General features: G+C 41.1%; 1 protein-coding gene across 2 annotated transcripts in view; it reads right to left on the minus strand.

The window, feature by feature from the left end:
- ccny (cyclin Y) overlaps positions 1 to 13,197 on the minus strand; it is a 67,379-nt gene extending 54,182 nt beyond the window's left edge. The window contains exon 1 of one of the 2 annotated variants that reach the window (XM_053684000.1): positions 12,468 to 13,197. In XM_053684000.1, the coding sequence (XP_053539975.1) occupies positions 12,468 to 12,621 (154 nt within the window). In that variant the 5' untranslated portion in view covers positions 12,622 to 13,197. The remainder of the gene's footprint in view (positions 1 to 12,467) is intronic. The other variant, XM_053684003.1, reaches the window with a different exon arrangement.
- Between the last annotated feature and the right edge of the window lie 13,050 nt (positions 13,198 to 26,247).

Consider the following 26,247-nt stretch of genomic DNA (forward strand, 5'->3'; position numbering starts at 1 on the left):
CCGACTTTTATATCGCTGAGAGCCACAAAACGTCAATTTGAATTCCACGGGGACGATTTCAAGTGTGTCACGATGCGATTGTGCGAGGGATTGTGTGCGCAGAGCCGAGTTCCTCCTACCGCCCTTTCCAATAACGGCGCGTTCGCGGCATTTCGCGGACTTGATCGCTTTTAAGAACAAGACGTCGCGGCGTTTTATAAATCTGCAGTTATTTGGTTAACGTCGTGGAACGTCCACGAGACGAGTCAGTTCCCGTCATCGCTCACGTTATAGCGGCTGTAACGAGTCGTTTCGTCGCCTCTCGCTTGTTAAATCAGGGAATCCCCAAAACAAAGAGAGAAAAATATATCCCATAATATCAGATACATCAGAAAGGAGGATTGATCACATCGTCCCACTCTTACTCCAGAGACCAGGAGAGTTCGCAAATTCAGCGTATTATTTTATGATCATGTTTAATAGAGGCGTTTCAGCAGGAAGCCACAGAGTACATACAGGGGCTGTCCGGGTCCGGATAACAAATAACGAACGACGCAGACTTCCTCTATGCCCCGTTCGGCCTCGGCGAGGACGGGAGAGTTTTTCTGAGCCCTTTTAAAAGCGTACGAGTCAGGTCACAGCGACCCCAGCTTTACACGTCATTACAGACATAACGAAAACAAAACCGAACACAGCAGCGAGAGACCGACAAAGAGCAAAGACCCTCGAAATACGGGTTAGCATTCTCCTCAGTTACAGAGTATATATACACGACATATATCACGAGCTTTCATTTGCTGAGGCCTTTGCAGAAGTGGATCGATGTTAGGAAAAATACGTTTTTATACAACTTTTACAACAAAAAAAAACGCCTCGGAACACGCAGCATTATTAGATGTGTTGATGTTACAGAGCGTGTGTATGCATTGACGTCACTGTCCCGCCGGAACACGCCCCCTCGGCCGGACCGAGTGCAAAACGTCCAGTAAAATGCCTGGTTTTAATGCGGGAAGCTGCGAAAACGCTAGTATAGCTAACGATTATCGGCTTAAATTAAAGGCAGGTGGACTCGACGGTGACCCGTACAACTTGCCCAAGAACCTGTGGTCTATGGACGTTGGCATGTGGAGAGAAATCGGTTTTCCCGACATCTATAAAGTACCCGATTTCGACCCCGAGGGAATACACTATTCGAAGCCTGAAGGCGTACTAAAGCCTTGACGCTTGGTCTTACTTCAAGACGGGATTTGTTGGAGAACTTAAAGTGACGAGAACAGCGATAAACGTTCTTGTTGTATGTGGACAGGTATGTACAAATATTTTTATTTTATTCTATACATCAATTTATCTGGTAAACCGTAAGCTAGCCAGTCCTGGTTTGTTTCTTCTGAGAACAAGACGTCGCGGCGTTTTATCAATCTGTAGTTATTTGGTTAACGGCGTGGAACGTCCACGAGACGAGTCAGTTCCCGTCATCGCTCACGTTATAGCGGCTGTGACGAGTCGTTTCGTCGCCTCTCGCTTGTTAAATCGGGGAGGAAAAACTGGGGAAAATCCCCAAAACAAAGAGAAAACAGATTAAAAGGCATATTACAATATCCCTTAATATCAGACACATCAGAAACACGCATTGTTACATGATTCATAACGATGTTGATATCGTATCGACATACTGTCCAGCTCAACTGTGAAGTTTTCTTTACGGAGATTTAACATTTATGGAAGGAGTCTCCAGTGTCAGCGCTAAAGCTTCTGACATGGGAGTGTGTACTTACTACGGTACCAAGACAAGCCGTGTTTATTTGAACTGATTACCTAACGAAGTGAGAGGAATAAGAGAGGACGGTGATGGAGCGGCTGTTTATAGCTGCTATAACGTAAGTGATACGTAACAGGAACAGCCCTGACGTCCCACCATGTGAAATCTGTTCGACTGATGTAATTGGTCACAGGAAGCAGATGAGATGATATTGGACTGAAATCTTGAAAATTGTATGAATGTTCATTTTTTACAGCGTTAATTATTTCTACCTTTGTTTGTTTGTTTGTTTGTTTGTTTGTGTTTTATAGCCATGCGAGCTTCTATGGCTATTTTCCTGCCGAGAAATGTCTAAGGGACTCGATAGAAAATTTTTCTTAAAAAAAAAAATCGAAAATTGCATTAGGTTTGGCGTTGTTAAAAATTTCTTCCAGAGTGTTGACTAAATAAATACTAATAATAAAAAAAGGTTTCTAAAAGAATTACGACTAGTGCAGTCTAATAAAACATGTTTCAAGGATAACGGATTCTATTTCTACCTTTGTAATGCTGTTTTTTTTTTTTATTGTAAATAAAAATGAACAGTTTTATAGACAAATAAAATAAAAAATCAAAAGCATCATCAAACTTGTATTTATTTATTTTTTTTTAAAAAAGAACACACTACTGTATTGCCGGCCGTCTGTGAGCAAGCCTACGTTTTTATCGTGCGTCGTAGAAACGCTTCTGAGAATCGCGAGGACGTTTATTTCACATCACCTGCGCCCACTTCACCGTACCTGTGCTAAAACGAGTAGGTACGTGGCACGTCTGCCAATCAAGTTCCTACACCGTACACTGTTAGTTATAACTACAGACACGGAGTATTAGAACGAGTGCTTTAATATAACCCAAAGCTGCGATTTAGCTTTCACTTCCGGACCATTCGGGAAGATAAGATCAGATCAACTTTATTCATCCCACACTGGGGAAATTCCACAGATATGAAAGAACACACATGGATTAGGAAAAGAATATAAAAAATGGCTTAAAATATATATAGTAGGACGAGAAAAATAAGAATAATAGTAGTAAAAAAAACCCAAATATAATAATAATAATAATAATAATAATAATAATAATAATAATAATAATAATGGTAATATGTACACTATGAACACCTGAATGATGGATGACGGATAAGTGACGAATGAAATATTGCACAGTTCACGGTAGAGGATGTCACGAGAACTGATACTTTGGTACCAATTTGGTACCAACAACCTTAAAACGTGACGGTGCTTGTTTTTCTGCACTAGCGTTGGAACCGGCTCTAATGGTGGTACCGGGGTTGCAATTCCTCCAGATCCTGAAGGGGGCAGCAAATGCGCGCAAGTGTTTTAGTGGGTCCACAAGTGGTGAAGAAGTAGAAGAAGAACGCCTACAAGCACACGGGGGGAAAAAAAACTACAGACGATTAGCTTAGCTTAACAAGTTTAGCTCCGCCCCGACTCGTTGAGAGGAGAAGACAGGAAAGCTAGTATCGGTTTCCGGTGTGCAACCCATGCTATCGTTCATTTCGAACAAAGCGAGGAAACACCTGGAATTCGGCGAAGCGCCCGAAAGACGGTTGTCGATTATGTTTGTTTGAGACAGCTGCGTCGTGGCCGTGAAACCAGCTAACGTTACGCTCCATGGAATGTTAGCGATAGCCGGTTATTTGTTAACGACGCTAACGCATTGCAGTGTTATAAACTACCTCCGAATGGACCACCGTGCGTCGCCATTCAGCCCGCGTCCTGTCAGATACATGTAGCCTAATGTCACTAATAATTATTCACACGTTCATGCTTTTAATAAATCGTTTTGGCCTGCCACCGTATCGTGAATTTAAAGTGATGCTCGCGTTCAGAGTATAAGGTGTGCACCTCCACTCATTCTCAGAGGGTGTTTGATAACTAGAATTCTCTCTCTCTCGGACCACACCGTGGTATCGACTTAGGTATCGAGTACTTTTGGCGGTATCGGTACCGACTACTAGATTTTCGGTATCGTCACATCCGTAGTTCACAGTAGAGGATGAGCGACAGAAGGCAGAATGAAGTCACATTGCCCAACATTCAGAAAAACTGGTGTTCGTTTATTTTTCAATAACGTTAATAATGACTGCTGTTCACTGGAACACAAACACACCACAGCAGCACACTTTTTACAGCCTGTCCATTACGGTGCTCTCTGGACCGGAGACTGTACGCTCCGGCTAAAATTAGCACCTGTGCTGAGCGAGTGATACAGGAGGATGGCAGGATGGATCGAAACTGCCTGACAAACTGCTTCTCATCCTTTTCTGACTTCCAAACCCTGTGTTCATTCCATATCTGGAGGTTTTAATCCATCGGGACACTTCTGGGCCTCACACGTTTGTTTTGGTTTTTTTTCCCGCCCGGACGGGACGGAGGAGAAGAAGGACAGAACAGATTGGAGGACTTGAAAAGGCGAAGGGAGAGGAGAGAATAGATCGTTCTACATTCGACTCAAAAAAAAAACACGAATGGATAAAAGCGCTCCGAGCGTTTGGAAAATGTCTCTGCGATGTCAGCAGGAGAAAACTCGAAGTGTTTTGCTTGCGTCGACGCGATTCCCGATTGAAAAGCGGTAAGGTGATGACATCATCAAACCGCGCCGGCCTGGAACGTACTAATACCCGTATTTTACTTCATATCCTCGAACGCATTGGAATTAGATCTCCAATTGGTGTGAACGTTATGCTACGATCGGATGAGCGAACGTTCACGATCGGGTTCAAAACCGTCCTCACGGGGCATGTTGGGTAATCGAGCCGTGCCGTCGTGTTTATTGTTTAATTTTCTAGCTGTGACGTTTCCGCCGATTTTACCATTGGCCGTTATGGTGAGCTGGAGAAATCGCGGTACGTGTTCTGGAAAATCGCTTTGTGACAAGACGATAACCGAGTCGACCGAGAGGCCACTTTTTCTCCGTCTAGCAACGAGGGCGATTTGCGCCAGGCGACAAAAAGCCAAACATCAGCGGTCTAGCTTTCGTAATCCGGTGCCATTCTAGCCTCGGATTTCAGTCCTTGGCCGACGGGGGAGAACCCTGATGTCATCTTGTAGCTCGTCCACCTCAGGGTTTGACATGATGTGCATTCTGAGATGCTTTTCTACTTACCACGGTGGCACCGAGTGATTACTTCCTGTCAACTCGAATCAGTCTGGCCGTACTCTCTCATCAACACGGAGCAGAACTTCCTCTCGCTGAACGGCTTCACTCATACTCAAACCCGCCCTTCTGGCCCCGGCGTCCACGCCATAGCCGAAGCATATTAGCCGGCGAGAGTATACGAGTAATATCTACTGAAATACACGATGGAGAGCGTTTCAACGTGAAACTCGGTATTTTCATTTCGCATAAAACAAAAACAAGCCATGACGGTAAGCACGGATCATTTTCTCTCCTCCTTCAGTCTCGTGGCCGACTTCCTCTTGGTCACAGGTTTAGATCACACAGTCATACGCTGCCTCGAGCTACACACCGCGGGCACGCTGATGAATAACCAGGTTGGCGAGGTTTATTCCGAAGACTCGACACGGTAGAAAATACTCCGAAAATGCCGCCCCGTTTCTTCGCAGGAAACAAACTCGCTTCCGTCCATTTTTAATCGGCCGAGCTCGTTTTGCGTTATCGCACGCTCGCACACCACTCGAGTGTCCATTAACGTCTAGAAACGCCGAGTCGAGTGTTTCACCACTAAAACGCGCGAACTGAAAAAAAAAAAAAAATTCCAATTTGCTCAAATTACCTCGATTTCTGAGCACTTGTCGGTTTATTACGTACATTAACCTCCGTATCTACGCCGTTTTATCAGCTAAACCGACCACACAGATCACTCCGGAGGTGTACGATTACCGACAACCCTGGAGGTTAAAAGCATCGGTGTCACTGCCGCGCTGAGAAACAGTCCGCTGACCGAAAATATCCAGATGACAGACGCGTAAAGCCAAGACCGCTTAACAGTCAAACATCTCGCTTTGTAAAAGAAGACCTGGGCCACTTGGGAGTTAAGATCTTTCACTGTAAGAAAGCACGGGGAAAAAAAATATATACCCGGCTCTCTGTTCGTCAAGCTAACTGTGCTGGAACTGGCCCGGATGCTCAATGTAACACTGCTCTTTTTCCTTCTGTATCAAAACACATCACACATCATATAATGTGTGTCGCTACACCCTACTAGTCAGCAACGGACCTACAAACGTAGTGCAAATAAACCGCTGTCCCAGTGTACACTATATGGTATTCTTCTGTTAAGGCTTTCCACTAGATTTTGGGGCGTGGCTGTGGGGATTCGTGTTCATTCAGCTACAAGAGCGTTAGCGAGGTTGAGGTCAGGCGCTGATGTTGATGTGAGGAGGCTCCAGTTCCAGTTCATCCCAAAGGTGTTCAGGTCAGGGCTCTGTGCAGGACACTCGAGATCGAGATCTTTAACTTTCGCAAACCATGTCTCCATGGAGCTCTCGGTGCACGCTGGGGCAGGTTCGGGTCTCGTAGTTCCTGTGATGGGAAATTGTAATCCAACATCATGGGAAATGTTTAGGGAAGAACCACATATGGGTATGATGGTCACGTGTCCACATACTTTTAGCCATATATATAGTACATAATGGACGTGTCCTGTATCAGGGGTGTCTGTCGCTGATGCGTCCCGGAGCACGCGCGGTCACGACACTGCCATCTTCCCCAGAGACACGCTAACAGCACCGTCTAACCCGTTTCTTTCCAAGAGCACTTCGTCAATCGCCTGTATCCGTTAGCCTAGCAGTGGAGATCTCGACAGTTCGTTGTCTCACCATGATCGTCTTTTCCGACTAGTCGATTAGCTGCTCCTTCGGTGCTGTCCGGGACGTTTGTAGTGCGTCCACTCTAGGGCTCGACCGATCGATCGGGTTTGCAGATTAACCGGCACCGATTATCGGCAGAAAAAACCCCTGCACCGATCTAGTTTCCAGGTCGTGCCTGAGAAGGGTCAGTTGTCGTTATACAGAACGAGAGCGGCCTCTAGAGGCGAAATAATAACTAGCGCTGACTAATTTTGTCGTGATATTTGAAGTGTTTTTGATACATTTTGGATGCCTTTATGTTTATTTGTTAGTTGAGACTCACTTTTTGGTTCAGTTTGGATGTAAATCTTTTATTTACTTGAATGTTTCTATTAATAGTTAATATATATTAATATTTACCTATTCGTTTCTTTTTGTAAATACAGTACATTTTCATGGTGCTGTTTATTTTTGTAATAAAGTTCGGCAATATTTTACTTCGCGTGTTATGTTGTCATTCAGTATATATTTTAAAAGCCATCGGTCGATTGATCGGTTATCGGCAGGTGCTGATCCACTAATCGCTCGACCTCTAGTCCACATAAACGTTACGTGGTCGTATGCGTCCCAGAGCTTCTCGGAATGCGGTTCGAGTGATCGGATCACGACGTGTCTCTGAGACACACTGGACACATATAGGTGTTCACACCCGCACTTAGCGCTGTCCGCTTACGACCCGATCGCCCAGGACGCATGTTAACGCCGGGTGTGAACGGGGCACGAGAGACGTTTGCGGGTTTCTATTTGCGGTTTAATCTATTTTGGGGGGGAAACTAAATAAAAACACACGCGAGACAAAATCCCCATCGCCTTTACTGCTGGGAATTATACGATTATTCCAATCTAGGAATGGAGCGTGGTACTGGGGAGCGGTTTAACACGAGAACCATAACCATTACACTCGATGGGGTGTAAAGTGTTGAGTAATAAAGCAGGAGAGAGGCTTCATAAGTGGAGATTTAAAGGAGGGAAAGCCACACACACACACACACACACACACACACACACACACACACACACACACACACAGACAGGATTAAAGCTTGTCTACGTGCTCCTGCCACATCTGCTTGGTGCCTGATTCAAAGTGCTGGACTTCCTCCATTTCAGCAGCATGGTACTGACTGGCTTTAAACACACACACACACCTCCTGCTTATCTGATCTTATTCACTCACTCTCTCTCTCTCTCTCTCTCACACACACACACACCGTTTCTTCGTCTTTCTACATAACTAGAGTCAAGTAAACGTACAGTGTGAAAAGCGCTCGAGTCGGAGCGTGTAAACAGGCCCCGTCGAGACACGACGGCTCGGCCTGAACGTACGAATTGATATTAAACGCATAACGACGCTCCATGACGACGCGAACGCAGACGGTACGCAGCACAAAGCGTTTACGCCGAGCGGGATTACACTTCGCCAAAAGCGCGCTCGTGAAACAGAAGGCTTAAACAGATGTTACGTAAATCTCATTAGCCACTGATTACGAATTTTTAAACAAAAAACACACACAAGCGCCTGCACCAGCCCTTACTGTAATGAGAAGTCTGTCTGAGATTATTAGTTCATTCTCAGGATTAAATACGCAGAAAAAAACTAACAGAGAGTAGGGAAACCGCTTTGTTACAAATAGAAAAGACTGGAAACATTTATTTATTGAGCGAGTTTAGCTCATTTGCATTAAAAAAATAATAAAATAACTGGGGGAGATATTGTTGCGATTTTTAAAAAGCTACCAGTGAATGATCATGTAGAAGACGTACTGCAATAACCTGGCTCACGGTCGGGGTTAATAACGGAAGGAATAAACGCTCGGACAATAATAAATCCATTATATAACCCAGGAATGGGTGGGGTGATGACGTTACCAAGCGATCAGATAGGACACGAGATTATTTTACTAACTCCATCCCAGAATGTGTTATTCCACTTACACTACAGCAGAGGTTCTACCTTTTGCAACTAAAGACCCCTCAAGCCTCCCAAATCATGTGGTGCAACCCCCTCCCATATTAGAGGAGACCAGGTAGAATGATTATCTATTATATATCAAATATATACATACCTCATCTATCATCTGTTTAGATAGATAGAGAGAGACATAGACAAACAGAGAGATAGACAAATAGATAGACAGAGACAGACAGACAGATAGATAGATAGATAGATAAACAGACAGATAGACAGAGACATAGACAGATAGATAGAGATAGATAGATAGACAGAGATAGATAGATAGATAGATAGAGAGAGAGAGAGAGACAGACAGACAGACAGAGAGATAGACAAATAGATAGATAGATAGATAGATAGATAGATAGATAGATAGATAGAGACATAACCAGACAGATAGATAGACAAACAGACAGCTAGACAGAGACATAGACAGATAGATAGATAGATAGATAGATAGAGAGAGAGAGACAAACAGAGATAGACAGAGACATAGACAGAGATAGATAGATAGAGAGAGAGAGAGAGAGAGAGAGAGAGAGAGAGAGAGAGAGACAGACAGAGAGATAGACAAATAGATAGACAGCGACAGACAGATAGATAGATAAACAGAGAGATAGACATAGATAGACAGATAGAGACATAGACAAACAGCGAGATAGACAAATAGATAGACAGAGACAGACAGATAGATAGATAGATAGATAGATAGATAGACAGAGACAGAAAGATAGATAGATAGATAGATAGATAGAGACAGACAGATAGATAGATAGATAGACAGAGACAGACAGATAGATAGATAGATAGATAGATAGATAGAGACAGACAGATAGATAGATAGATAGACAGAGACAGACAGATAGATAGATAGATAGATAGATAGAGACAGACAGATAGATAGATAGATAGATAGACAGAGACAGACAGATAGATAGATAGATAGATAGATAGATAGAGACAGACAGATAGATAGATAGATAGATAGATAGATAGATAGATAGATAGAGACAAACAGACAGATAGACAGAGACAAACAGACATGTTTGTTGGAAAACGAGACCTTTCAGCTGTACTCGTGTTCGACGCACGTGAATCGAAGACGGTTTCGGCTGAATGCGCGCTCTGACGACGTCACGTGACGCGTCTCGGCCCGAATCTGAGCAAAATCTGCTGCGAGTTTGAAAAATCGCAACCTCCTCTGAATGTCGCGGAGTTCCCAAAGTCCTGGGGTGACCGATTACTAGAAAACGAAATCAACCGATCGGAAGTGAGAATTCGGCAGTTTTGAGATTTTAGATTAGCGACACGCGGATCCACTCCCGGATACGAGTCTCCTGCCTGCATCTGATCCACGCTCTGAATCAAAGTGACCCAGAGATTCGGATCCCGTTTACGCCTGGTCTTACTGACACGCCTCACAAATCCCGGCGTTAAAGGTCTATAGGTTCATCTTCCTCTAGATCGATCGTGTGTCCTTCAGCTCCGGGATCAATCGAAGTCATCGCTGAGGACTCTCCGAGAGGAACCCAGGAGCGAGGAGAATAAGCTTCCTGAGCCGAAGACACGCTCGTGCTTCCTACACACGCGTGATAAACAAAGCAATTCAACTCTACAGTGGGAGGAAAGGGCAGAAATAAAAGCGCTAATGTCTCCGATAAATACACAGATACGAAAGTAGTTGATCATGCTCTGCCTCCACGGTGAATAAACCCTTCAATAACATATCGGATGATGCCTATAAAAGAACATTTGTAAACATTGACACATTTTTTAAGATTCCGTACGTACTTTTAACATCAAAATCAGCTGCCTGCGTTCAGATTGTAAGTATTAAAAAGTATACTGTGAGATAACGTACCCCGGTACAGGGCCTCAGTTCTCGATCTTGTCGTAAACGTGTGTGTAAATGTTTGCGTAAGCCAAACCGGACTAAAAATCGAACGTTTCGGAAAGGCTGATTTGCTTTATACTCGCCTGCGAGTACAGCGAGTAAGCACGGCTCATTTGCATTTAGTGACGCCCACAAAACTCCATAAAAGGTCAAGTTCACGGAGAGCAGGAGGCACGGAATGAACGATCGGGGTTAAGTTATTTTAAACTCACTTCTATACTGGTGAAATTGTTTGATGATAAAACATTTTAAATTGCACCTATTATGGTTTTTCAAATGTTACCGGTCATGTGGTGTGTTCTAGAGCTGTTTGTGAATGTAAAAACGCCTGCGCATGACAAACTGACATACTCGGTACGTTCACACGGACAACAATGATCCGATATGAACCCGATTAAGACGATACTCTGATTAAGAAACTAGCATGTTTACTCGAAGTAAACACAAATCGAATTAAGACACGTGGAGCTTTCATAAAATGAAAAATAAAAAACACCCAAAACTACTATATATGGTATCATAACCGAGACGAACTGTATGTCGATACGTGAAACTCTGGAGGGGACGTCGGACGGCGTGGCGCGGTGACGTAATGACGTGTGCCGTTAATCGATCTATGTTCTATAACATCTAAAACCTGAACATGAAAGGAATATCCTAAAAGCGACTCATGTAAACACCTTAATCAGAATATTGTCTTATTCAGAATAAGGTCAATAATTAGATTGCTGCTGTCCATGTAAACGTACTGAATGACTCCCAAAAGAAGGAACCGATTCTGAACAGCTGAATCGAGTCGTTAGTGATTCCTGACTTACTTCCTGTACTAACCTACGTAGGTTTGTAACCAAAAACGCCCCGCCTCTGGTCTACATCGGCTGCTCGCTGACAGCGGTAGACCAATCACAACAGACTGGGATGTCTGACCAATCAGAGCAGAGTATGCTCTCTGAAAGGAGGAGTTTAGAACGAATCATTTAACGAGTCGGTTGTGACACTGGGGGGAAAAGGTAATGCTGCAGTTTAAATTATGAGCACATAAAAAAGTGTGTTTTGGCTCCAAAAGCGCTGGGACACCGTCCGGCTCCAAACGCGCTGGACCGCTATCTGGCTGCAAAAGTATAGGGACATTGCTTTCTGGCTCTAAAAGTATTGTGACGCCGAACGGCCCTAAAAGTATCGTCGGGCTCCAAAAGCACCGGCCCGCCATCTGGCTCCAAAAGTATTGGGACGGTTTTGTCTGGCTCCAAAAGTATTGGGATGCTGTCTGGCTCCAAAAGTACTGGGATGCTGTCTGGCTCCAAAAGTACTGGGACACTGCCAAGCTGATAGCCTGTTTTCTCAAGCCAACATCAAAGATTGTCGTGACGAACTTTACCTATCTAACTATATTATTATTGTTTTGCACTACCTGACATATGAGACACTTCCACACTGTAACTGTGCACTGGTCGGCGCTACACTGTCTCTCAATGTGCATACTGTCCTGTTCGAGTAGCTACTCTACTGTATTGTCCCTGTTTGAACACACGTTTGCACGTGCACTTTATGCAGAAACGTGTCGGTCTTATTTTGTTCCATGTCGTCTCATCTAGTCAGTGTTGTTTTATGTGGCGCCATAATCCTGGAGGGACGTCGTTTTGTTTTGCCGTATTTCACTGTACCAGCTGTATACGACCGACATGACAATCAAACCACTTGAACTTGAATTTGAACAAAACAGAGAAGAGTGTCAAACTGTCCGACATCTCTGATAACAGCGCGCTGGGCGAAAATAAAGAGACACCCATCAGAGACGTTATCAGGAGAGGACGAGAATGAGGATTAGACAGAATCCTTCACTCCACAGGAATTTGAGTATGGAGAAACAGGAATGTTTTGTTTTCCTTCTGTGGATGAAGGTTTGACTTGTTTCTGAGAGTGCAGGATTCAGTAGGGAGCACTGATTGGTTTTTGACATGATCATTAAACCAGTTAAAGCCCGAGCTCCAGATCTGGAGGACTTACCGTCGATGTTCTCGCGGTCGCTGATGTGCTGCAGGTTGCAGCCCGTGTCCTCGCGGCTCAGCTCCGCTTCCGGTCGGTAAGGCTCCAGGCGAGAATGGGCGTTTCGCCGCAGTTTGGGACTCGAGGACACGCAGCAGGAGGTCGTATTCCCCATGATGTCCGCAGAGGATGCAGGCTAGGTGACCGGAAATAAATACGTCCGCTTCCACAGCTATGGATCTAATGATCTATGGATGGATGGATGGATGGATGGATGCCACCCGAGTCAGAGAGAACGGACGGGGCGTAGCAGCACCTCGAAGGACACACTGTCTCTCTCTCTATCTCTCTGATCATTTACACACATGCATCCGGTCTCGGTTGTAGTCGTGTGTAATGTAGACCCATTGAAACTAGATCTACTATCTAGTAAACAGTAAATCCGCCGCGCGCCCACCAAACACGGCTCCACCCGCTGTAATCCCCCCCACCCCAAAAAATCTCCGGCTACACACTCCCCAAAGCCGGAGTTTACGGACTAACACCTCGTCGCCCTCATAAAACGACCTCTACACGCTCACTGGAGCAGCCCGATCATTTCAAAACAAAACAAAACAAAACAAACCGTGTCGCTTAATCGGATAACGTTATTAGAAAAACGGTCGGCGCAACATCGTAGCTACGGGTGTTTTGTTTTTTTTTTTTTTCTGTGCTGCGGTGGGTGTCACTCCATAACTGCGCCGACATGCAACAGCGCAGCGGAGGAAAAAAGGTTCCGGTTCAAGTGGGCGGTAAATAAATGAGTTCACACGCAGATTTCCTCTCAGCCCTGTATGTATATGTATATTATGTCTATAAAATATACATATACACTAGCAGTTAAAAGTTTAGACACACTCTTTCTTTATTTTTTCCACATTTAATAATAATAATAATAATAATAATAATAATAATAATAATAAAGTCATCAAAAACTCTGGAGTAACGCCAGTGGAATTATGGGAATTATGTTGTGATCAAAATCCAAAATAAATCAAATAATTCAATATTTGATCATCTTCAAAGTAGATGCACTTTTTGCCTAGAATTTCTTGAGGAATTTCCCTGAGATGCTTTTTAAACAGTATTAAAGGAGTTCACACCTACACTGGACACTTAGTGGCTGCTTTTCACAATATTTCACTCCAAGTCATACATTTAAATATATATATATATATATATATATATATATATATATATATATATATATATATATATATATATATATATATATATATATATATATATATATATTTTTTTTTATTTTTTTTTTGTAAATAAAATGTTTTCTAATGGAAGAAATTAATATGTTGGCACAACATATATATATATATATATATATATATATATATATATATATATATATATATATATATATATACTCCTATATACTTACAAATGCACGAGGATACACAAAAAGACAACGAATTCCGTTTTTACGGCATTGTTTATGCTGTACATCTTAACATTACTACTTAAAAGTGCAGCAGTCTATGTTTTTTAATTCCTTATGTGTAGAATTAACATGGAAATGATGTAGGGCATGACCAAAAAAAAAACAAAAAAAAAAAACACCACCTTAGTAAACGTTTATAAAGTTGCTGAGAAAACCTGACTTCCGGTCCTGAATCCTTGTTTGTGTTTGGAAGCACATCCAAACACAAACACAAACACACCGGAAGTCAGTTTTCAATACAGAAAGCGACTTTAAAAACTTTTACTAAGGCGTGTTTTTTTGTTGTTGTTGTTGTTGTTGTTCGTTTTTTTATTTGTATGTGTTTGTTGGTCATGTTCTACATAATTTCCAGATGATTTGTACAAGTAATGAATAAAAACAATCGACGGTTGCACCTTTAAGTTATAATCTACATGCCACTTAAGATCCTGATGATGGTGAGCTCAAGGAGTAAAAATAACAATAATAATAATAATAATAATAATAATAATAATAATAATTAAAATGTCAAACTGACCTAATTTTTACAGATCTAAACATGAAAGAAAAAAAATTCTTACCTAAAGCACCTTTAAATAGTGTGTTGCTTGTTTCTTGAGGATGTTAGCTTTGAAAAATAGCATAATACTGCTCCAAAGTAATTTACAAATCATACTAGACAAAGCGATTGTTCTGTATTCGGTCATTCAACACATTGTTTGCATTTGCAGACAGATAAAAAATAAAAATGCAAATGACTTTCAGAATGTCTCAAACTTTCCCTGCTAAATGTTATCATTCTCATGCCATTTTTATGAATAAGTGTAAAGGGTAGCAATGAAATGTGTGTGTGTGTGTGTGTGTGTGTGGGGGGGGGGGGGGGGGGGGGGGGGCAGTGGGCCTAGATAAGAGCTCTGGGTAATTGTACTTACTTATGTATAAATATAGAAGTCACTGTTATTCAAGCAATGCAAGCAAGAAGACACTCATGATTATAAGCCAGTAGTAGGTCATTTACTACTTTAACCAGCGCTGTCGGTTCATCCTGTACAACATCAAGAAAATCCGACCCTACCTCACCGAACAGGCTACGCAGATACTAGTCCAGGCTCTTGTTATCTCAAAACTGGTCTACTGCAACTCACTACTCTCGGGCCTCCCGGCCAGCTCCATCAAACCCCTTCAGATGATTCAGAATGCTGCAGCACGCCTCGTCTTCAACCAGCCCAAGAGAACTCATGTCACACCCCTCTTCATCTCCCTCCACTGGCTTCCTGTAGCCACCCGCATCAAATTCAAGGCCTTGATGCTCACGTACAAGACCTTGTCTGGAACAGCACCCTCCTACTTCAACTCTCTCCTGAAGGCTTACGTTCCCTCTCGCAATCTGCGATCGATTAGCGACCGACGTTTAGTAGTTCCTACTCAGCGTGGCGCAAGGTCCCTTTCCAGAACCTTCACACTAACTGTTCCTCAGTGGTGGAATGAACTTCCAACCTCAATCCAGACCGCAGAATCTCTCACCATCTTCAAAACACAGCTAAAGACCCACCTCTTCCGTGAACACCTAACCAACTCATAAAAAAAAAAAAAAAAGAAAGAAAAATTTGCACTTACACCTCTACTCTGTGCACTTTGCTTCTTCTGGAACTCAATGAATGGATCTTGTACGGTAGCACTACTTGTATTGTTCTCTGCTTGATATATCGCTTTGCTTGTATTTTCCTCATTTGTAAGTCGCTTTGGATAAAAGCGTCCGCTAAATGAATAAATGTAAATGTAAATGTATAGCAATACTGTAATAAGGTCTAAACCCTGACTGAAATATTTTTTATTGTACGTGATATGTATGCAAGTATAGGCTCAGCTGCATAGGCACAATCTTTTCTAGGCTCTTGGAGATATAAGGAAGGGTTGATATTGACCTGTAGTTTGAAAATTCACACGGGTCAAAATCGAGCTTCTACATTAATAGTTAAAAAGATTTTGTAACATAGTCAATGCCAAGTGATGAACTTATTATAGTGAACAGAGACTCAAATACTGTTCAATTACTGGTAGTATTTATTATTAAAAAGAGGACGTGAATTGTGTAGGTACCAGATCTACACAGTAAAATCCCTAGTGTTGAATTAACACCCAGAGTACTTATATGAGTCCAGTGGACTTATATAAACACTGTAGGGTGTGAATTCAACACTGTGGGTGTTAAATCAACACCGGTGATTTTGTTGTGTAGTAGAACTCTAGATTGAACTGGCTGTCTCGTTAACTTTGCAACTATTTTAAATGTACATCAGGTAAGATTTGTTGAGTTTAATAAGATTTTAATTTTTTATTTATTTATTTATTTTTACCCATTGAGCCAGCCCAGGTCCCACCCATGTACACGAAGCTCCAACACCAAAACTTATAGTGGTTCAACTAGAGTTACCATTAGCAAGGACTGTCATGACATCATTTTCAAGCACACTCTGACAATTAACTACATGAAAGCAAGTATAAAAACATGCAATATCACCTCATATTGATTTATGAAGGGGCATTGGGGGCGTGTCTATAAAATGACTGACAAGAGGCCAATCCAAATACAAACAAACATTGTGGACCAGAAGGCAGGTTTCTGAGACAGTGGCTTATATATATATATGTATATATATATATATATATATATATATATATATATATATATATATATATATATAGATAGATAGATAGATAGATGATTTCTAAATACTTGTGCACACTATTCATACTAGTAAGAAATGAAAAACTTTGACTGAAGCACCTTTAAATAAGAATCTAGTATTATTTTTGTTGTCTTCTATTAGATTGGAGAGATATGTTGATATGCTGATATGTTGATATGTTTGAAGACGTGCTGATATGCATATCATGTAAATTGAATGTAAACTTATCCAGTCGTATACTCATTACAAAGCATTGCATACTCTGTAAAACTGTGATTAGAGATTTCACATGTAACCCTAAGCTTTAGATTTTATTTAGATGATATAGCTACTAAGGGATCATTCTTAGTACATTTTTTGAGCAACATTTTTGCCAGAGTCAACAAAGTGCTGCTCTCTAGTGGTGAGAATAGCACTGAACACCGGTAGCAAAAGCTTTGTTATTCTAATCAGAATACGTTTTACTAGCTGTTTATTTTCTTCTCGTTGAGGCTTTAGAATATAAAAACTTTAGAATTTACAATCAACATTATATAATATTATTTACTGCACAAAGTGCTTTACTGCTTCTCCAAAGTCTAATATTTAATGGCCCGCTTGAAATGTATTTATTCTCCGAAGGAAAAGGCACTGCTGGTTGATACTCTACAATGGAAGAGTAATAGGCAGTGAATAGACCATAATGGAGGTCAAGGCCACATTTTTTTGTGTAATGTCTCAAAGAACATTACTATAAGTGCTTTAGTAGGATCAAATCCATAAGCATGAGATTGTCAGTCTTTTACATTTGGCTGTTAAATATGTGAGTGAATTTCAGCCCCATCTCTCTCTCTCTCTCTCTCTCTCTCTCTCTCTCTCTCTCTCTCTCTCTCTCTCTCTCTCTCTATCTATCTTTTTTATTTTGAATAAAAAGTAGGTCTGAAGCAGTTGGTGTTTCAGCTAATTTCCAATTTTATGCATGAGAGCCTGTATTGATCTTAAAATGTAAAAAAAAACAAAAAACAAAAAACAGAAAGAACAAATAGCCATGTATCATGTACATTTGGTGGAGGAAGCCTTTTTAACTGTGAATCTATTTATGGAACACTGCTGCCACCCAGTTGGCTGATTTCTGATTAGTATGTAGTATGTGAATGGGTGTGTGAGTGTGTGATTGTGCCCGTTATGCGCCGACCCCCCCCCGCCTTCCAGGGTGTCCCCCGCCTTGTACCCCGGGCTCCCTGGGATAGGGTCCAGGCTCCCCTGTGACACTGTGTAGGATAAGCAGTTCAGAAAATGGCTGGATTAAAGGATGGATTGATGGATGGATGGATGGATTGATGGATGGATGAATGGATGGATTGATGGATTGATGGATGCATTGATGGATGGATGGATGGCTTGATGGATGGATTGATGAATGGATGGGTTGATGGATGGATGGATTGATGGATGAATGGATAGATGGATGAATGGATGGATTGATGGATGGATGAATGGATGGATGGATGGATGGATGGACTGATGGATGGATGAATGGATGGATGGATGGATGGATTGATGGATGGATGGATGGATGGATGGATGGATGGATGGATGGATTGATGGATGGATGGATGGATGGATTGATGGATGGATGGATTGATGGATGGATGGATGAATGGATGGATGGATGGATGGATGGATGGATTGATTGATGGATGGATGGGTGGATGGATGGATGGATGGATGAATGGATGGATTGATGGATGGATGAATGGATGGATGGATGGATGGATTGATGGATGGATGGATGGATTGATGGATGGATGGATGAATGGATGGATGGATGGATTTATGGATGGATGGATGAATGGATGGATTGATGGATGGATGAATGGATGGATGGATGGATTGATGGATGGATGGATTGATGGATGGATGGATGGATGGATTGATGGATGGATGAATGGATGGATTGATGGATGGATTGATGGATGGATGGATGGATTGATGGATGGATGAATGGATGGATGGATTTATGGATGGATGGATGGATGGATGGATGGATGGATGGATTGATGGATGGATTGATGGATGGATGGATGGATGGATGGATGGATGGATTTATGGATGGATGGATGGATGGATGGATGGATGGATGGATGGATGGATGAATGGATGGATGAATGGATGGATGGATGGATTAATGGATGGATGGATGGATTGATGGATGGATTGATGGATGGATGGATGGATGGATGGATGGATGGATGGATTTATGGATGGATGGATGGATGGATGGATGGATTGATGGATGGATGAATGGATGGATTGATGGATGGATTAATGCTTCAGTAGCCAAGCTGAGGGAATTACAAATACAGTATAAACTGCAGTCCAAGGAAAATAAGCCAACACTGGAACATTTATCAGACTAACTCTATTTCATTCTGCAAAAAAAGAGGATGGTTTGGGTCACAGGGTTGTTGTCATCAGTTCAAATCTCTGATGACTGACATTTTACTCTCCAGAGAGTTTACTGAAGAGGGTAAGTGGGCATTTATAAATGAGCATGAATAAAAAATGAACCTCAATTTTAAATTTGTTAAATGTCAGTATAAAAACATGAAGTGTCTAAAACTTTCATAAAATATGATGCATTAATTGAGTTCAGCTCAGATGTGGAGTCGTAATTTTTACAGTGCCCTCCACTAATATTGGCACCCTTGGTAAATATGAGCAAAGCAGGCTGTGAAAAAATGGTTTTATTGTTTAACCTTTTGATCTTTTGTAAAAAAAAAAAAAAAAAATCACAAAAATACTCTGCTCTCAGAAAGTCTCCAAAACTACAATCTGATGTCACCTACATCACCACAAGTGGTTTGGAAGGGTTTGAAGAAAAAAGCCTCTACTCTCATCCAAAAACAAACTCGAGCGTCTTCAGTGTGCCAGACACTACTGGATCTTCAAATGGGATCGGGTTCTATGGTCAGATGAAGCCAGAATAAAACTTTTTGGTAATAAACACCAGAGGTGGTTTTGGAGCACACAGAGAGGTAGCCATATGGAAAAGTACCTCATGCCCATGGTTAAATATGGAGGTGGATCTTTAATGTTTTGGGGCTGTTTTTCTGCCAGAAGACCTGGACATTTTGTTAGGATACATGGCATCATGGACTCTATCAAATATCAACAGATATTAAATGAAAACCTGACTGCCTCTGACAGAAAGATTAAAATGGGCCGTGGTTGGATCTTCCAGCAGGACAATGATCCAAAACATACATCAAAATCAACACAATAAAGGTTTACTGACCACAAAATCAAGGTCCTGCCATGACCATCCCAGTCCCCTGACCTGAAACCCATAGAGAACCTGTGAGGTGAACTGAAGAGAAGAGTCCACCAGCGTGGACTTTGAAATGTGAAGGATCTGGACAGATTCTGTATGGAGGAATGCTCTCAGATCCCTTACCATGTATTCTCCAACCTCATCAGGCATTATAGGAGAAGACTCAGAGCTGTTATCTTGGCAAAGGGACGTAGCACAAAGTATTGACTAAAAGGATGCCAATAATTGTTGCACACCTAATTTAACAAATATATATCTTTTTTTTTTTATAAAACTGTCTTGTGTTTGCAATTGTTAGATATCCATGAGAGCAGGGTATTTTTGTGAATTATTTAAACAAAAGATCAAAAGCTTAAACAATAAAGACACATTTTCGAGGCCGTCTTTACTCATATTTACCAAGGGTGCCAATATTATTGGAGGGCGCTGTATGCTGATATGTTGGTGCAGCAGCTGATGTGATATGTTTAATGCAGTAGCAAGGCAAAGTGCATATTTCATAACTAAGACACAATTCAGATGAAATGCAGTTACATGGTTAACAAGTTCTTCCATTAGGCTTTAAATGTTCTTAGTTTTATTTCCTAATGGTTACCATGGAACTACATATTAGGGTGTGTAGTAGTTAAATAGACCCAATTTTACATTGTGATACAAAATGAAAGAAGCCAGTAACCAAATACAGATAGATCAAATGTTATCTTCATTTAATCTCAAATGTAAATTGAATGTAAACTTATCCAGTCATATACTCATTACAAAGCATTGCATACTCTGTAAAACTGTGATGAGAGATTTCACATGCAACCCTAACCTTTAGATTTTATTTAGATGATATAGCTACTAAGGGATCATTCTTAGTACATTTTTTGAGCAACATTTTTGCCAGAGTCAACAAAGTGCTGCTCTCTAGTGGTGAGAATAGCACTGAACACCGGTAGCAAAAGCTTTGTTATTCTAATCAGAATACGTTTTACTAGCTGTTTATTTTCTTCTCGTTGAGGCTTTAGAATATAAAAGCTTTAGAATTTACAATCAACATTATATAATATTATTTACTGCACAAAGTGCTTTACTGCTTCTCCAAAGTCTAATATTTAATGGCCCGCTTGAAATGTATTTATTCTCTGAAGGAAAAGGCACTGCTGGTTGATACTCTACAATGGAAGAGTAATAGGCAGTGAATAGACCATAATGGAGGTCAAGGCCACATTTTTTTGTGTAATGTCTCAAAGAACATTACTATAAGTGCTTTAGTAGGATCAAATCCATAAGCATGAGATTGTCAGTCTTTTACATTTCATAAATGAAAGCCTGACTGATTCTGCCAGGAAGCTTAAAATGGGCCATGGTTGGATCTTCCAGCAGGACAGTGATCCAAAACATACATCAAAATCAACTCAAACATGGTTTACTGACCACAAAATCAAGGTCCTGCCATGTCCGTCCCAGTCCCCTGACCTGAACCCCATATTGAACCTGTGGGGTGAACTGAAGAGGAGAGTGAGGGGTGACACTGGGGTGTAAGAGCAGAAATTGTTGCGATGATCAATTGTTTCCAAGATCTTCCATGTGAATGACCAGATTTTACCTGAAATATCGTCTTCTCCAGGAAGAAAATAGTGACATTGACTTTGTTTACCTTTTGATACGTGTGTTTTGTTTTGGGTTATGCCTTGTCTCTGCCCCTGTCTTGTCATTGGTTGTCTCCCTCAGGTGTCGTCATTATTCACAGCTGTTTTTATTTTTACTGTTGATTAGGTTAAGTGTTAACACTTAGTGTTTACAATTATGTAGTAGTAGTAGTGGTCATAGTGGTGGTAGTAGTAGTAGTAGTGGTAGTAGTAGTAGTAGTAGTGGTAGTAGTGGTAGTGGTAGTGTTAGTAGTAGTAGGGGTGGTGGTAGTAGTGTTAGTAGTGGTAGGGGTGGTAGTAGTAGTGGTAGTAGTAGTAGTAGTAGTAGTAGTAATGGTACTAATAGTAGTAGTACTAGTAGTGGTGGTAGTAGTAGTAGTAGTAATGGTAGTAGTGGTAGTAGTAGTAGTAGTAGTAGTAGTGGTAGTAGTAGTAGTAGAAGTGGTACTAGTAGTAGTAGTACTAGTAGTAGTGGTAGTAGTAGTAGTAGTAGTAGTAGTGGTAGTAGTAGTAGTGGTACTAGTAGTAGTAGTGGTGGTAGTAGTAGTAGTGGTAGTAGTAGTAGTAGTAGTAGTAGTGGTAGTAGTAGTAGCAGTAGTAGTAGTAGTGGTAGTAGTGGTGGTAGAAGTAGTAGTAGTGGTAGTAGTAGTAGTGGTAGTAGTAGTATTGGTACTACTAGTGGTAGTAGTAGTAGTAGTAGTAGTGGTAGCAGTAATAGTGGTAGTAGTAGTAATGGTACTAATAGTAGTAGTACTAGTAGTGGTGGTAGTAGTGGTACTACTACTAGTAGTAGTAGTAGTAGTAGTAGTAGTGGTACTACTACTAGTAGTAGTAGTAGTGGTAGTAGTGGTAGTAGTAGTAGTGGTACTAGTAGTAGTAGTGGTAGTAGTAGTGGTAGTGGTAGTAGTAGTAGTAGTGCTAGTAGTAGTAGGACTAGTAGTAGTGGTACTAGTAGTGGTAGTACTAGTACTAGTAGTAGTGGTAGTAGTAGTAGTAGTAGTAGTGGTAGTAGTAGTGGTAGTGGTAGTAGTAGTAGTACTGGTACTAGTAGTAGTAGTACTAGTAGTAGTGGTAGTAGTAGTAGTAGTAATAGTAGTAGTAGTGGTAGTAATAGTGGTAGTGGTAGTAGTAGTAGTAGTACTGGTACTAGTAGTAGTAGTACTAGTAGTAGTGGTAGTAGTAGTATTAGTAGTAGTGGTAGTAGTAGTAGTGGCAGGAGCAGAAGGCAGTAGACAGTACAGTACAGTACTGTACAAAAGTCTTTGACATCCTATTTATTTATTTAAATACAAATTTTGTTTTAGATGTTTATTTTATGGCTTCTGCATTATTGGCTGAGTAAAATTTCCAAATATTACTTTGCCACTTTTCCAACAAAAATGAAATGCTACAGAAAAGTGTTTGTATGTCAGTAATATATTACATAATAGACAACGTTTGAGACAAAAAAGCAAAAATACCATGAAGGCTGTCAGGATTCACGTGCTACAACAGAAGCAAGCGTGACAGTCAAAACCTCCAGAAGAACTGTCACAGATTCTCCAAGATGCTTAAAAAAACACCCAATTTCCATGTAAAACTGCACAAAATGTACCTTATGAACCTAAATGCAAAGTGTTGTCACACTAAATACTGACTTTGTTTAATGCGTTGCTGTTTCCTGCTCTGTATGCTAGATTTGATAGCATTTCTTTACACATACCTAAGACTTTTCCACAGTACTGTATGTGGCTACAAATAAACCGGACTGAGCGGAAGGACTTCATTTTCCCAGAATGGAAACTGTCATGTTTTTGCCAACAGAATGTGAAGTGTGTAGGAATCATTAGTGGTAAAATGTCAGTGCTAAGGCATGTTTCATGACAGAAAATGACACTCTGAAACAAATAAAGGACACTATAAGTGAAATGTATGGCAGATAGCCCAATGATTATACATCTATACAATCCTGACTGACAGATTTCACTGAGGTTGTGGATCATTTTTCAGTAACCAAACCCCCACGCACTGCAGGTTTTACCCAGAACAAAACAACACACACTTTTAGATCTGCTCACGAGTCCTGACTCTCAGAACTTCTCATGAACAAACACGACTTCAGTTCAAAAAAAAGAATGTTATGACATTTCAGCTCGGCTGTCTTTGATTATCGAGCTTTCCTGCATGATGTCAGGATTGTGTTTTCAGACTAAACAGTCTGCGTGTTCCACCACACTAACAGATGTTGAGTCATAACTTTTCAACATGTTTAACCCCATAGTCACATCTTATTATTCCCTTAGTCATCATAAAGCATATTACGTGGTTTAAGTTTGTATCTACGTTGTTGTACCATCATTTGTACTGTTTAATGGTAATGAGTCTGTTAATCACGTATACATTACAGCACAGTGAAATTCTTTTCTTTGGATACCCCAGCATGTCAGGAAACTGGGGTCAGGGTGCAGGGTCAGTCATGATACAGCGCCCGTGGAGCAGAGAGGGTTAAGGGCCTCGCTCAAGGGCCCAACAGTGGCAGCGCTGAGGCTTGAACCCCCGACCTTCCGATCAGTAACCCAGAACCTTAACCACCAAATATAGTTTCAATTATTTGTACCATGTACATTATTCTACCATGATATTGTGTTATTGGTACTGTTTTGTATTATTTGTATATTTGATCTATCTATGTTACACCAGTCTAACAAGACAAATCCCTAGTACATGTAAGTGTACCTCTCCAATACAGTGATTCCGATATTATTCAGTAATTTACACTGAATCTAGCAGGGAAGGTGTGTAGTTATGAGACACGCTGACATGTCCTTGGTATTCTAAGGGTTAATATTGACACAATTTCAAAAAGGTCACGATGGACTGTGAACGGAGGTGTAACAGTGGAGACTCAGAGTCAAATGGAGGATCTGTTAGCAAGAGGTTTTAATAGAGATAGATGCAAACAGAAATAACAATCATCATTATGGCGGTAAATCATGCAGAGGACAAAAACACGAGCAATCAGAGTCATCAAGGCCAAAGATCTTTGTTTTTTTTTAACTTAAAAAAAATATATATATATTTACAAAAGGCAGAAAAGTGCAAAAGGTATATACTGTATGTATATCAAGGCAATACTAAATATCAAGGCTCACAACTCACACACTACAGAAGGATTGGCGAGGCTTCGCATTGAATGAATGTCCATGAGCAGTTTATATAGCAGTGAACCAGGAAGTGTGTGTTTGTGAGTGTTTGAGGTCGTGTAAGAGTTCCAGTGAGCAAGGTGTTGATAAGGTGGGGAAAGTTAGTGAGTCCTTGTCCCAGGATGGAGTTAAACTAATTCAGGATAATCATCAACTTCCAGGATAATAAGATAATTGCTTAACCCTCTACTGTATACTGTATACTGTATACTGTATACTGTATACTGTATACTGTTGCCAAATAGCAACATGCCATTCATCTGGATTTTTCTTTTTTTAGAATTTAAAGAAAACCTATTCTACTTTCCATAGTAGGTGGATTTCAGTTGCACCAATTATGTACTTAGTATCAAGTACATAATTGTACCGCTAATAAAAAAACAAACAAACAAAACAAAAACTCACTCATATCCCAATGAGAGAGAGGGATTGAAAGTAAGCGTAGGCCAGGTTGTAAGAAATAAATCCACTTTAACAAAAGAAATGTGCCAAACCTGTTGTAAGGAATTAAGCACTGCAAATGTGATATATACTGCTGCTTCAACGACAACAAATAAAGACTTTCAGTCGGCCTTTTTTCCAACGTGGTACGATGTTGCCATATGGCAACACACCCCAAAATACCCCATCAAATTTGAAACAAAAATGAACAAAGAAACATTTTATGTATGTGTAGTTTTAAGTCATTTGAAATGACAGTTTATTTTCCTTAATGTGTTCCAGCAGAGCAGCATAGTCGTGTGTAGTGGGTAGCATTGCTACCTCTCTGCTCCACGATCCTGGGTTTGATCCTGAGCTTGGGTTAAGATAAGATAAGATAAGATAATACTTTATTAAGCCCCAGATGGAGAAATTAGGGGTTACTGTCTGTCCCGAGTTTCCCATGTTCTCCACATATTCGTGTGCGTTTCCACCGGATTTCCCATCTCCCACCATCCAAAATCATGCATATAGGCAGATGATTACACTAAATTGTTGAAGAGTGCGTGCATGCGTGTGTCTCTGGTGCTCTGTGATGGACTGGTGTTTCATCTGGGGTAAATTCACAAAGGGACAAACAAAGAACCCTTAAAGATTTAACGATCTAATCTCCTTTACGAGAACGTACATTATACATGAGATACTCCAAAACAGAGCCGTTAAAGGAGCAGACAGTGACACGAGTGCCAGAACTGCCTAGAATCAAGTGTAAGATACACAATATGGCCGAAAGTATGTGGAGACATGACTGTGTTTGTTGAACATCTCATTCCAAAACTATGGGCATTAATATGGTCTTGGTTCTCCACTCTTCTGGGAAGGCTTTCTACTAGGTTTTGGAGTGAGGCTGTGGGGATCATGTGTGATCATTCAGCTTCAGGAGCATTAGTCAGATCATGCACTGATGTTGTGTGAGGAGGACTGGGGTGCAGTCGGTGTTCCCGTTCATCCCAAAGGTGTTCAGTGGGGTTGAGTTCAGGGCTCTGTGCAGGACACTCGAGATCTTCCAGTCCAACCGTAACACACCA

Source organism: Ictalurus punctatus, chromosome 1, assembly GCF_001660625.3.
Source record: "Ictalurus punctatus breed USDA103 chromosome 1, Coco_2.0, whole genome shotgun sequence".
NCBI classification, from domain to species: domain Eukaryota; kingdom Metazoa; phylum Chordata; class Actinopteri; order Siluriformes; family Ictaluridae; genus Ictalurus; species Ictalurus punctatus.